Raw genomic sequence first — 13,778 nt, forward strand, 5'->3', positions numbered from 1 at the left:
AGAGACTTATGTAAATTACATAAAGTAATAAAGCCTCACCAAAGAGCATAAAAGGCATTTTCAAAAGGCAATCATGTTCCTGAATGTGAAAACAGTACCATAAAATGTCAACCCTCCCTGAATTAATCTAAAAATTCAATGTATTTTTTCATCAAAATCCCCAAAGTGTATTATTTTTAAAGTAATGTGACAATGTGATTTCTAAATTGATATGAAATAGTAAGAAGCCAGGAGTAGCCAAAGAGTTTTAAAGAAAAAGAATGACGAGGGAAGAATCTTCTTTCAACTAATAAACCTTATTTTAAAGCTATATTCATTAAAATATGTGGTACCGGCATAAAGAAAGACAAATGACCAAAGGAACAGAACAGAATCCACAAAAACATCTATGTATATTTGGGAGTTGGTGTATGGCAGTAAGGCACTAAAATAAGTAAAGAAAGGACAATAAAATGACATGTGGACCATTAGTCATCCACATGGAAAAAAAATACATAAATCTCTCTCCTGATCTGTTTACAAAAATAAATTCCAGATAGATTAAAAGCCTAAATGTAAAAAGCCGAACTATAAAACTCATACAAGAGGATATCCTTTATGCTATTAAAGCAGGAAAGGAAATAAAAGTCACACACATAAAATTTTAACTTTAAAGGAAAAGAATGATAAATTAAAATAGAAGTCACTGAAAACCAATTTAAAAACATGCCATAACAGCCTGGAAGAAGGCACCTCTGGCATATAAAATCATATAGCATTAGAAATCCAGAAATTAGCAAGAACTTCTAGAAATCAGTACAAAGGGCAAACCCTCAATAGGAAAATGGGCAAAGAATATGAATAGATAGTTCAGGGAAAAGAAAATCCAAAGTGTCATTAAACATATGGAAAGATATGCAGTGTTGTGAGTAACCATCACACTGGCAAAAATTAAGAAGTCTAAAACAACAAGGGCTATGGGTCATACTCTATCAAATAAGAAAAAAGAATTAAGTCTAAAAATATTAGGAATCAGCAACAATGTGGAAAAACAGCAAACTAAAAACACTTGATGATGAGAATGGTAACAAATAAGAAATCAATTTGGCAAAAATCAGTGGAATTAAGCTACTTTATTGTCTAGAGAATTCCACTTCCAGGTATATTAAGGTATATTACTCAGAGAAATCTCACATGAGTACATGGAAGATATGTACAAAGATGTCCAATACAGCGTTGTTTATAATGGCAAAAAGATTGAAAACAATGTGAAAGTCTATGAATAAGAACATATATAAACTGTGGCATGGTCAGTCAATAGACTACTGTATGAAGATTAAAATGAATGAACTAGATCTACACATAAAAAATTGACAGATAAAAAAGTAATAAAAAATAATTTGCATTAGGATATATATGGTATGATACCATTAACACAAATTTTAAAAATATATAAAACTGTATCTTGTGTTCTATAGGTAAATACATACATAGGAAAAATAAAAAACATGGATGGGAAGGATAAACTGCCCATTTTCAGGTTGGTGGTAAGCTCAGGGGAGACATGACTGATAAAGGGTGCTTTATTTCTAAAACAAACAACAAAACAACAAAGATAGAAGCCAGTATAGCAAAATGTTAACATCTATAAAATTGGGTTGGTGGATACACACGTATCTGATATTCTGTACATTTTTATATATTTGAAACATTTCATAATTTAAAATTTTTTGGGTGTGTGGGCAGTTCAGGAGGTGGATGTGGAAAACACAGGTTACCGTTTCATGAGTATTGATAACAAAGGAAAGGAGACTTGATGGTAACTCAAAAACAAATTTTAAACAGGGAACGTACTAGCCTCTTAGATTAGAGTTTATGTGTATATGCATATACACATAAGTACGTGTGTGTGTACACACACATTCATTTTCATTTGGAAACAGGAGGAAACAAGGAAAAGAGGATCAAGGCAATGCCTGTGCTAAGGCTACTGAATTGCCATCTAGCCTGGTAAGTCTTAACGGCGCAATAGGACTATCTAATCATCAGTGCCTGCAAATAAGAGCTTTTTTTTTTTTTTTTTAATATTTTTATGGTATTCCTCTCTCTATGTTAATCATGTTGGCTAGAATATCTGTGAAACTTGATTAATAACAATGATGGACATGTTTCTGATTTTACTGGAATAAATGGAGAAGCAATTTATCACAGCAATGGAGAGCATGCACTATGGAGTCAGACTATCTGGGTTTAATCTCAGGTGCTAGCACTTACTAGGTATAAATTTAGGCAGGTAATTTAATATGAGTCTCCCTTTGGTCATTTATACAACGATGAATGATGAAGAAAATTTCACTCTTGCCTCCTCCACATCAGGGGTCTTACCTGGACGGTTTCTTCCAGGCGGTAGCACTCAAGGACTTGCAGCGTGTCTATAACCTGGTTTGGGCTGAACTGACACAACAGCTCAATGAACTGCTCTGTGATACAGGGAGAGATCTGCAGCGATTCTTGATTTATGTGAATACCTTCTCTGAAAACAAAAAAGGCAAGAGAATGGCATTATTTAATCACATCTATAATTAAGGATACAGGCAAAAAGTATGTTACCTTAAAACCAAGACCACTTTTTGGTCAGATAAAATTGTGAATTACATCAGAGACATTCTAAATCACAATATTTCTAAGTTTACATTGAATAATTAAGGAAATAATATTCAGTGGAGGCTCCTCTGAATCACACTCAAAGATGTTCTGTTGCTCGAAAAGAAACAAAGATGACTTAGTTCAGTTTAAACAACATTATCCATGAGTAACTATATATAATAAACCATCTTCCAGTCTCAACAACTGTCCCTACTATACTTCCCTTATAGCACCAATCACATTGTGTTTTAATTACTTCTTTCGTTACACATCTTCTCTAAAAGACTAGAGAATTCTGTGAGGGTAGGTACAAGGTACATTCTCACCAGTAAATTCTCAAAGCCTACAACAGTGTCTTGCATGTAGCAAGGGCTAATTATTTAGTTGTTGTTAAAACAAGTAAGTGGATAAATAGGAGGATATACAATATTTATGGTCCATTCATCTTGTAAGCCAGCTCTTCACAAAGCCCACTATTCACAATGCGGACACAAAAGCTGCGTCAGTAGAGTACTAGCTTTATCGTGGTGGACATTCAACCACCAGTGGCCAAAAGGAACTATTCAGAAAATCAACTGCTGTGTATTGGGGATCCAAGAATCACTTTCTCTTTATCTTCAAAAGAAGTCAGTTCCTTCTGGGAGTCCTATCTTCTCTTCAGAATTCCTCAACTAAAGCTCCTCATATACAGAACTGGAATATGGTTAATAAGATACAAAAATGATTGCTTGGGAAACTAACCTTCTGAAGAAAAGTTAATGGTCTAAAGCAACAGTTTTTCTCACGTTACGGAGCAGAGAAAATGAAAATATTTGCCTGGCCCATCAGAGTGAAATAAGATTGATTACAAGGGACTCGGAGTGCCCTAAAAGCCACCCCTAAGAGCTGAGGATCCAACCACATCTGTAACCCAGGTGCAGCTCACCAAGAGCCACGGGTGGGAATCTCTGGACTCCAGTGGGAACGAGCTGGGGATTATAATGACAGTAAATAACATTCCTATTTTTACTAGTAAGAGGCTTCAGTTATAGAAGGAGGAATTATATATAGACAAAGGAAATTTTTCCCAAATTAAGAGCTTTATGACACAGACCTGACCAGAGGTTGGGTGATTATCTCACTAAGTTCTGCTGCTTGGGGCTTCCAATACTTGCTGATAGGCTAATTCAATCTATCCAGTATCTTCTCAGATTGGCTGTAGATCCCAAAGATATTTTCTTTTTCTTTTCTTGCCTTTTTTTTTTTTTTTTTTTTTTTTGCATTTCACAACTGCCTTTAAGGCAGGATTTTGTTAAGTGACTGGCTATTCCCTATGTAGACCACCACATTAGTTCTTACCACATAACTTGAAAACTATCTGTTTAAATGTCTGTCCCAACTACACAATAAACTCTGAGAGCGAAGACTGTGTTGCATTCATCATTGTTTTCAGCATCAGTACAGGGCTGACACATAATAAACAAGAGCTCAGTAAATGCACACTGATTTGAACTGAACTGACTGGACTGCCTTCAAACAGAGGAACCCAAATGTAGAAATGTGTGTACACACACATTCATTTTCAAATTACAAGGATCAGGGCTACAAAGTCAGATGTAAATAGAAATAAGTCCTGTCAGGAAGTTCCACATACACGGAGAAAACAGGAGACGCACTTAATAAACCCAGGGAAATGCTAACTCTCTGTGTAGGACCAAGGCTGTCTCAATAGAATACTATCAGATAAAAGAGGAAGGGAGTGCTAACCAATGTTTTTCGACATTAAGGTGAATCAGTGTGCTTTCCAGATGTTTATGCTATGCTGTAGGTGGTGCCAATATTTTATCTATGTCAGACTTCCGTTAACATGTCTTATAAATGCAAGACTATGGAGCAAATTAAGATCAGACAAAAGTATCTGCCAATAAATCACCGTATTTAATTCCTTCCAGAACATTTATTGACAAAACCCTTTATAAGTGCTGAAGATGTAAATTTACATCAAACCAAGCAAATCACCTAAACAAATAGATTCTGATGCATTCATTTGTGAGGGAAGTAATGTGTCTGCTGGGAAATGATCAGACAACATCAACATAATCAAAACTTTAGTAAGTAAACTGTTGCATTAGTGAATTCACACCCATTTCTGACTGTCACTTATCAGTCTTGCACATAAATGTCATTTGTTACATCCATTTCTCAAAGATAATTCAGTTAAGTCTTCTGTCAGCTCCCTGCTTTGCCAAATACCCACTGCTAACTTTAATGGTTGTCAAAATTATGTATTTTAGACCTAAACTTTATCTACTTTTTTGGGAATTTCTATTTTAATAATAGTTTTGACTTATAAGATATAACATTTATATATGTATAAAGGGAGAATTTAACAAGACACACAAGCTTTCTTTTGTCAGCTTTAAAATAAAGTATATGCATGCCTTGTGAAGCACATACATACACCTCAACCACACCCCAAAATTCAGGATGGAGAAAATATTCACTCTTACTTGGTGAAAATCATTTTAAATCATAATCTTGTACAGCAGGCTATTTCTGAGGAAGAATAAACCGGTTTGAAAAACCTACATTAAAATGATTCTAAAATTCAAATTCTGATTTCAAAATATTTGACAAAGAAAATGAATACTGTGCAGGAATGAAAATGTTCGGTTTAGTCCTTCCCCCTAACTCTAAAAACTCCACAAAAATAGGCCAGTGTAGACTGCTTTTCTAGATCTCTGAGAGAAGACTTCACAACCTCCCTCAGTGTCTTGTTTTGATAACTTAGGGCCACCTCAGCTTAGCCTCAATCCTGACTGGGAACTTTCTGCTCATTCCCATATATCCAGTCCTTGGAGGTGGCGGCATATGATGACTACTCGGTAACTTTTAGATTGAGAATTCAAATAATTGCAACCGATAAGAGTAAATAAAACTATTTTTCATATATTTTTTCTTCAAATCAAGTTGCTCCACAAGACCATGAAGCTAAAGTTTCAGCTTTCCACATATATCCCAGGTTAAAAATGCCACAATGATCTATGCCAACTGAACAAAAACCTAAGTAAGTATGCCAATCTGCCTGAAAAATACTTTAAATGTCTTAAGTACAGGTAGCAAAGACAATGTCTACAATTTGTAGGAATTTATAACATAATAAATAATAATGTTCCACAAACTGGTCAGGCAACTAACTGGTCAGACAGAAACGTGCCTTCTGGCAAGAAGGAATCCAGTAGCTTTGGTCCCTTCAATCTCCATGCTGACCCTGTATGCTGCGCACAGCTGCCAATACTGCTCATACAGGAACAGCCACAATCCCAAACACACTTTTATGAGACACAGACCAAAGTAGACAAGCGCTCCATTCTACCTAACAGCAAAGATTCTGACGTGAAATCAATGTAACAGCAGAGCTAAGGCAGATTTTCAGGGGATTTGGTCACCTTCCACTTCCCTACTTTGACTAGTAAGTGTCAAAATGCCCTCCTTCAAACCTTAATAGAATTTTTGTTATCTCTCTGATATTCATGGGGAAAAAGTGTGTATTGTTCTGAGAGTTCTCCCAAATAGGCAGGAAGAACAGACCTTACAAGCTAATAGAAATAAAAGCCTAATGATTTTAGGGATAGAAAAAGTAATTTTACTCTATAACCTGATCAAGTATAAACAGTATCTGGATCATTCTCAAGCTGTATAGACTTCAAATAAAAACTCATAGGGTAGCTAAAACAATCTTCCTATCACTATGAATAACAGTAAGAAGAATTCTGCAGTTATCTGAAAGTATATTTTCTTCCTAATGCCTTCATCTCTCCTTGTCTGTAAAATGTACTACTGATCCTACTAGCGGGGATTGCCTTGCTGTGGCCCAAGCAGACGAGAGACTGGAAAGATGCAGGTACCTCAGCGTAATACCTCAGCTGGTGTGCTTCCAGGCTTGGGTGAGAAACCTCACACCATTCTTTCCCCCAAATGATAGATGGAATTGGAAGGGACAGAAGAGAGGCAGTTCTGTGACTCCACCACAGAGACATTCTTTAATCAGAAATAGTTTTTGAACTGATGCTGGGTCAGACTACTATAAATCTATTATGAAATCCACATATAATTCTGAATATAAAGACAGCAAAGACTTTTGGTTTCTGGCCTAGCATGTTAAGAGCTTGAAAGTTATCACTTCCATCCTCACAGGAAAAAAGCTGAACAAACTAAAAACCGACAGCTCTTCTTGGCTCCATCTGAGAATTGAGGTCACAAAGCAAACTGCCACCCCTCAGATTAGAGAGAGATGGTCAGGCAGATACAAAGGATCAGAGTTAACTGGAGCAGAAGCCCAGGAGCAGAACCACTGCTACTGGAGCCAGTAGTGGGGTCAGAAAACTTAAACTGTAATTGACAAAATGCTGGACGATCAGTGTCGATGAACTTGAGAGAAAAAAACTCCAGAGGGGCCATGTCTTGGTGGGGAGTTTCCACAATTTCATGAGTTTTATCTCCAGGAGGCCTACCAGGTTCTCACTGTGAAGATCGGAGAAAAACCCCAACACCTTTCAGCAGTGGGGAGAGGAAAAGTGGCCACTGTGAAATACACCCAGAGCATTCTGTTCTTAATGAGGCCTGATGTAGGGACTGAAATATGCGCCCCCAAATTCATGTGTTGAAGTCCAAACTGCCGGTACCTCACAAGGTGACCTTATTTGGAAATAGGGTCTCTGAAAATGTAATTAAGTTAGGACGAGGGACTCCAATCCAATATGACCAGTGTCCTTAAAAGAAGGGGAAATTTGGACACAAACATACATACAGGGAGATTGTCAGGTGAAGATGAAGGCTGAAAACTGCGTGATGCTTCTACAGCCTAACGAGTGACAAAGATTGCCAGCAAACGACCAGAAGCTAGAGGACAGGACTGGAACAGATTCTTTCTCACAGTTCTCAGAAGGAGCCAAACCTGCCAACACTTGATCTCGGACTTCTGGCCTCCAAAACTGAGACAATAAATTTCTGTTGTTTAAGTCACACAGCTTGTGGTGCTTTGCTAAGGCAGCACTACCAATCCAGTACATCTGTCCTCAATGGAAACTATTTCACCAGAGCCAAACCAAGTGCAGCTTTACTAGAGCCTAGACAAGCTGAGAAATACCCGATTCCAGCCTGCGCCAGCCTCCCACATGGGGGAAGGGAAATACTTAACTCTAGCCACTCCACCAGTCCGTGTGTAGGAAGGGCAATGCCCAGTTCTAGCCCCCTCCAGCCTTCCTGTCTCACTTAAACAAGGGCAGGGAAGTACTTGGGAAGGTCACATCTCAGGGGCACAGGCTCACTAAAGGACCAAAAGCTAATCAAAGGGCTACAGAATGCTTCCCCACCACCACCACACCTCACTACCACATCAGCAGTGCTCCTTTGTAACAACAGAATGCAATGAAGAACTACATATCTCAGGCCTTACTTTAGAAGTCTTTACGGAAACTCAAAGACAATCAGGGCAACAAAAATGACACATGAGGAAATTTCAGCCTCAAACTCCTACAGCTATAGCAAACAGTAAACAGACTAACTCCTTGACAGATAAACATAAAATATCACACCAAAGGCCTATTTACCTCAGTTCCTTTTACATTCTACATCATGTCTAGCCGTCAATAAAGAAATTACAAGACACACTAAAATATAAGAAAATACAGTTTGAAGAGACTAGCAAGCATCAGAACTGGGCTTAAATATGGCAGAGATGTTGGAATTACCAAACAGAAATTTAAAACAACTATGATTAATATGCTAAGTGCTCTAAAGGCAAAGTGACAACATGTAAGAACAGATGAGTAAAGTAAGCAGAGAAATGGAGACTCAAAGAATCAAAAGGAAATGCTAGAAATCAACACACTAAAAGGAAAGAAGAAAGTCTTTGATGGGCTCATCAATAGTCTGGACACAGTTGAGGAAGGAATCACTGAGCTTCAAGATACATCAGTAGAAACTTTCAAAACTGAAATACAAAGAGAAAAAAGACTTGGGGGGGGGAACAAAACAGAACAGAATACCCAATAACTGTGGGACAAATACACACAGCATAACATACACCTAGTGGTAATACCATAAGGAGAAGAAAGAGAAAAGGGAACAGAAGAAATATCCTGAGAATTTCCTCAAATTAATGAGCCAATACCAAACCACAGATCCAGGAAGATCAGACAATATCATGCAGGAAAAACAGCAAAAAAATCTACACTTAGGCATGTTCAAACTGCAGAAAATCAAAGACAAAGTCTTGAAAAGCCAGAAGGAGAGGAAAAAACACTTACCTAAAGAGGAACGAGGATAAGAATAGCATTAGACTTCTCTCCGTGAATGCGAGAAGAGAGTGGAGTGAAATATTTAAAATGTGGAAAGAAAAAACTATCAAACTAGACTTCAGTATCCAGCAAAATTATCTCTCAAAAGTGAAGAAGTACCTCCTCAGACAAACAAAAATTAAGACAATATGTTGTCAGTTGTCTTACCTTTCAAGAAATGTTAGAAAATCTTTGAAAAGAAGGAAAATTATACAGGTCAGAAATTTGGATCCACATAAAAGGAAGAGCATTAGAAAAGCAATAAATGAAGGGAAAATAAAATCATTTATTTTTATGATTCTTCACTGATCTAACACAATTTGTTCAAAAGAATAATGAAGTATTCAGTGATTATAGCTTATGAGTAAGTGAAATGAATGACAGCAATATTATAAGGGTCAAGAGGGAGGAATCAGAAATCCTCTGTTTTAAGGTACTTGTACTAACCATGAAGTACTAGTGTTATTTGTAATTGGACTCGAATTAGTTATAAATGTGCACTGCAAATTGAGAAGCAATCAGTAGAAAAAGGAAAAAAAAAGTATAATTGATATACTAAGAGAAAATATATAAAATGCTCAATTAAAATCAGAGAATGCAGAAAAAAGTAGAAAACAAACAAAAACAAAAACCAAGGGCAATGAATTAAAAACAGTAACGTAAATAGAACAGACGAAAGGGTAGGATTTTGTAAAAGCTACCAAGTACCTTAATATGTCTCTTTTTCATTGTAAATAAAAAACATGGGTATCTGGGAAGATTTCTTTAAATATAAATGAAACAAAATTTTTGAAACTTTAGTATGTAGCACTCACATGCCAGTTTTCATTGTTTCAGAAGTTTTAAAAGCAAGGAGCAGACCCTTCCAAACTACTAATAATTGCCCTCATTTTTTTAATTAACTTAAGCAAATCTATGGCGGCAATGAATATGGTGAACATTAAATCTATCTACATCTCACCACATCATCTGATTATCATTCAATCATACACATAGATAGTATGTGTGCATACCATGTGACATTCTGTATTTTTCCAGCTTAGCATTATTTTTACATTCACATTTTTGCCGATTTGGTATTCAATTATGCTCATATACCTTAGCATTTATATAGTCATCTTCCCCATCCACTTTCTTAAGCAGCTTTTTCTCTATGTAAATGCTAATATGGATATTTCAATATTAACTACTTTTTTCTTTCATAGTAGTTCCTTAAAATATATTTCCCAAAATGGAGTCACTGGATCAAAGCACATGCACAACCTCAGAGCTCTTAATACATACAGCTAAAACTGATCTCAGGAAAACAAGGTAGACTAAGAAGGAGAAACACATACTCCAAGGGCGGGCAGAATGACCATGTGTAGTGTACCCCATGAACAAACAGTTCAGTACTACTGAGGAATGAAGGGGAAAAGAGAAATGCAGAATGGAAGAAAATGAAGATGGATAGATATGCTTGAATCAGATCAAGAAGGGCCTTGTACATCATGAGGAGTTTGGATTTTACTCTGGATAATGGGACTGAAAGAACTGAGAAAAGGAAGGGGAACATTATCATTATTTGCCTTTTTGAAAATGGAAGGGAAGAATTAGGAAGGCTGGTTAGGAAACTAGCAAGAGAGACCAGGAGAGAGATGCTGAGTGCCCGACCAGGGCAGTGGGGGTGGACAAGAGAAGGACGCACCTGTAAGAGAGATCCAAGAGGTAGATTATGATGACTGGTTCTGCATAGTGCAGCTGAGCAGGTGCAGTGAAATGGGTAAAGGAAAGTTAAAAATTCATCATCACACTCGATTTCACTAAAGACACTTATACTACAAATGCCTCTGAAGGCAGGGTCTTATCTTATTCACCATTTCATCTCCCATGCCTGTCACAGTGCTCAGTATGCTGTAGTTACTCAGTAAACTGTTAAATGAAATAAATGGGTGGGTAATGCCATTTGCTAAGAGAGAAAATAAAGGAGAAGGAACAGGTTTAGACTGAAAAAAAGTGAGCATAATTTTAAGCCATTTCAATGTCTTGCACGTTACTTAGCAGATCGCCATCTCATTATAAAGAACTACTGAATTAAGGAACAAAGAAATAAATGCAAGTAAGTTTCTGTCTGTCTATCTATCTGAAAGGAAATTAGGCAATGATGATGTGTTAGGATTTAGAAGGCTGAATTTGAGCTATTGGCAAAAATACCAACCAAAGATATGGTATCTGATGGTGAGCCGGGCCAAGCTGACAGGCACTCACAGAAGCAGGAATGTATTTTTATGTGTCAAAGTTCATGAGCATATAAAATGTTCTATTTTTTAACTTTGAAATATGCTATTTCAACACTGTGTCAATATCTTAAAATGTCCCTTCAAAACTATCCACAGAAACACTGATAGATTCAACTTAAATCCAATATATAACCATTTCCATAGTCTATGTTTTGCTCCTTGGCAAAAACACTCATTTCCGTAGCAATGTTCAATTTTTACTTTATTTTGATTAAAGACTCAGAAATACAATGCGACATTTTATGTGTTTTCTTTTTCTACAAGAAAATCGTACCGTATATTTCAGGGACCTCCAGGACATTGTTAACAAAGGCTAAATCGACATTACCAAAAAAATCGTACTGAGGAAAATATTGTGAATATAAATTTACTTGCACATTCTCTTTATTCCTTACGAAGCTCATGGCCCCACAAAAACCATCAGTGTCCTTTTGTATTATTCTCCTAGCATTCCTGCTGCACAAAGGACCTGCATCTGGATGTAAATGCAGCAGGAGAACTCCTGTGAGAATTCTTGGCTGGCAGGAATGCACACGGGGGTGGGGGCGGGGCAGGGCTTTAGGAAGCAGCTGTCCCAAAGAGGGAATTGGAAGAGGATGCAAATCCTTTCTCTCCCAAGCTGCTGGCCTCAATTCAGGCAAATAATTTGCTTCTAGGAGATTAACCTCCCTCCCTTTAAAACTATCTAATCTTTCTACAGACAGATGCCACCAATATCTTTGTAGGTCAATTAATTTTACTGAAGACATTATTTAGATAGCAAAGATAAAGAAATGGGTAAAGAAAATAGAGATACGTACATAAGAATTCAACTCGATTATTTGTTCCCTTAAAAATGCTGTAGACAAAATAAAAAGCTAACAACTCAATAAATACAAGTAAATGTTAAATCAAATATTCATAAACTATATATACACAGTAATAAGAATCCTACTAACTCAGATTTTAAAGGAAGAGGGAAAAAGTAGTATTTTGATATGACACATATAAATAGTCACCACCCCAAAATAACTGTTTTCTTTAATTTTCTCTACTTCCAGAATATAGCTATAGAAGCTTCATGGGAGGCAAAACCCGGATGTTAAAAAAAAATTCTACTGCTTAAGAAGAACAGAAAAGGAAGAATCAAAGGCAAAAATATTCTGAAGTGGTCTGCCAGGGAAAACTGCCAGGCAGGACAGTCTACCCATTCTTGAAAATCTTTTACCCCTTAACATCTTTTTCTATATTCCCCTTGTTTCCCACTTCAGTTTTCCCAGTACCTGAAAAGACTCTAATCCTTTTCTTCAGATTAGCCAACAAGAACACTCAAGAAGTGTGATGGGAAATCATTTAGAGACTAATGCAAAGTAGTCCACACTCCCTGCTTTCTCCTTACCCAATTGGTATTGGAAAAGGGTTTTTTCATTGTACTCATATATTACCTGAATATTCCCACTTGTAAAAGTGTCACATGACAGAAATTGACAAGCAACTAGAAAGAGTTTTGACTGCAGCATGGAAGAAGGTAATTTTGGATTTTAAAAATCTACCTAGGAACAATACCATACATCTGAGTGCACTTATAAAGTGGAGAGCTCGAAGACTGTGTGCATCCTGTACCCCTTGAAAGAAGGGGACAGAGTGGGAGGTGGCAGAGTTCAAAGGGCACCAAAGACAAACTTTCTATAATTCAAAACTTTGTCTAAGGCAGGTTCGGGAAGCAACTCCTAACTCCCTCTGCATTCAACCTTCTTAACCTTGTTCCTCTCCCTTAATCCAGAATTCAATGTATTATTAGTGACATGCTACTCCAAAATTTGGTACCTTGGCATACTGAGTATCTTAAGCTAAAGGAATTTGAGAAATAGTGGATGCAAGAAAGACTCTGACCTCTCTCTTTTTCTATGAAGCAGATCACAAGACCACCTTATGAGAGGTGCTCTGTCTATTCCTGGAGGCTTTCCTCATCTCTGAAGATGGAGGGACAGTGAGAGGAATCCAAACAAACAGTTCTTGTTAAGTTTCCCCAGTTTATTTTCCTTAGCTCATATCCTTCAGTCCTACCATATCTGCCCATGACTTTCTACTCTTCATCAAACCTAGCATAAAACAATCAGGTCTAACTGCTTCTTTGGTTCTTCATTCCTTTATGAAGGCTCCCGTGTCAAGTAAAACTTAATACTAAAAAATTTGTATGCTGCTTTCTTCTTACTCTATCTAGAACCTAGAAGGGTAGAAAGAAAAATTTTTCCCCTCCCCTTACTAGTATTACGTTTACACTGCAGGTTAAACAGCTTTTATGGATTAGTCTGAGATACTATCATTGAAATACTGTTTATACAAAAATGATTGCATTGAAATGTCAAACATCAAATTGAAAAATAAATTTACAGCATAATCAAAATGATGCCTGTGGCCTATATAAGACATAAAGGAAGAGGACAAAGTATGATGGATTCTGGATTAGGACTCTCAGAGCAGAGCACGAGGTCTTTGACATCTTGGAGGTGATGGTAACTTCTTTCTAATAGTGGAACTAAAGTTACCATCTTGTTAATTCAAGGTTCTGTTA

The 13,778-nt window shown here is 36.9% G+C and overlaps 1 protein-coding gene across 4 annotated transcripts in view; it reads right to left on the minus strand.

The window, feature by feature from the left end:
• The window catches only part of VPS8 (VPS8 subunit of CORVET complex), a 222,892-nt gene that overhangs the window by 73,172 nt on the left and 135,942 nt on the right, over nucleotides 1-13,778 (minus strand). For all 4 annotated transcript variants that reach the window (XM_045519728.2, XM_010959180.3, XM_045519727.2 and 1 more), the window contains one exon: nucleotides 2,365-2,512. In XM_045519728.2, the coding sequence (XP_045375684.1) occupies nucleotides 2,365-2,512 (148 nt within the window). The remainder of the gene's footprint in view (nucleotides 1-2,364; nucleotides 2,513-13,778) is intronic.

The sequence above is a fragment of the Camelus bactrianus genome, chromosome 1 (assembly GCF_048773025.1).
Source record: "Camelus bactrianus isolate YW-2024 breed Bactrian camel chromosome 1, ASM4877302v1, whole genome shotgun sequence".
Taxonomy (NCBI): Eukaryota; Metazoa; Chordata; class Mammalia; order Artiodactyla; family Camelidae; genus Camelus; species Camelus bactrianus.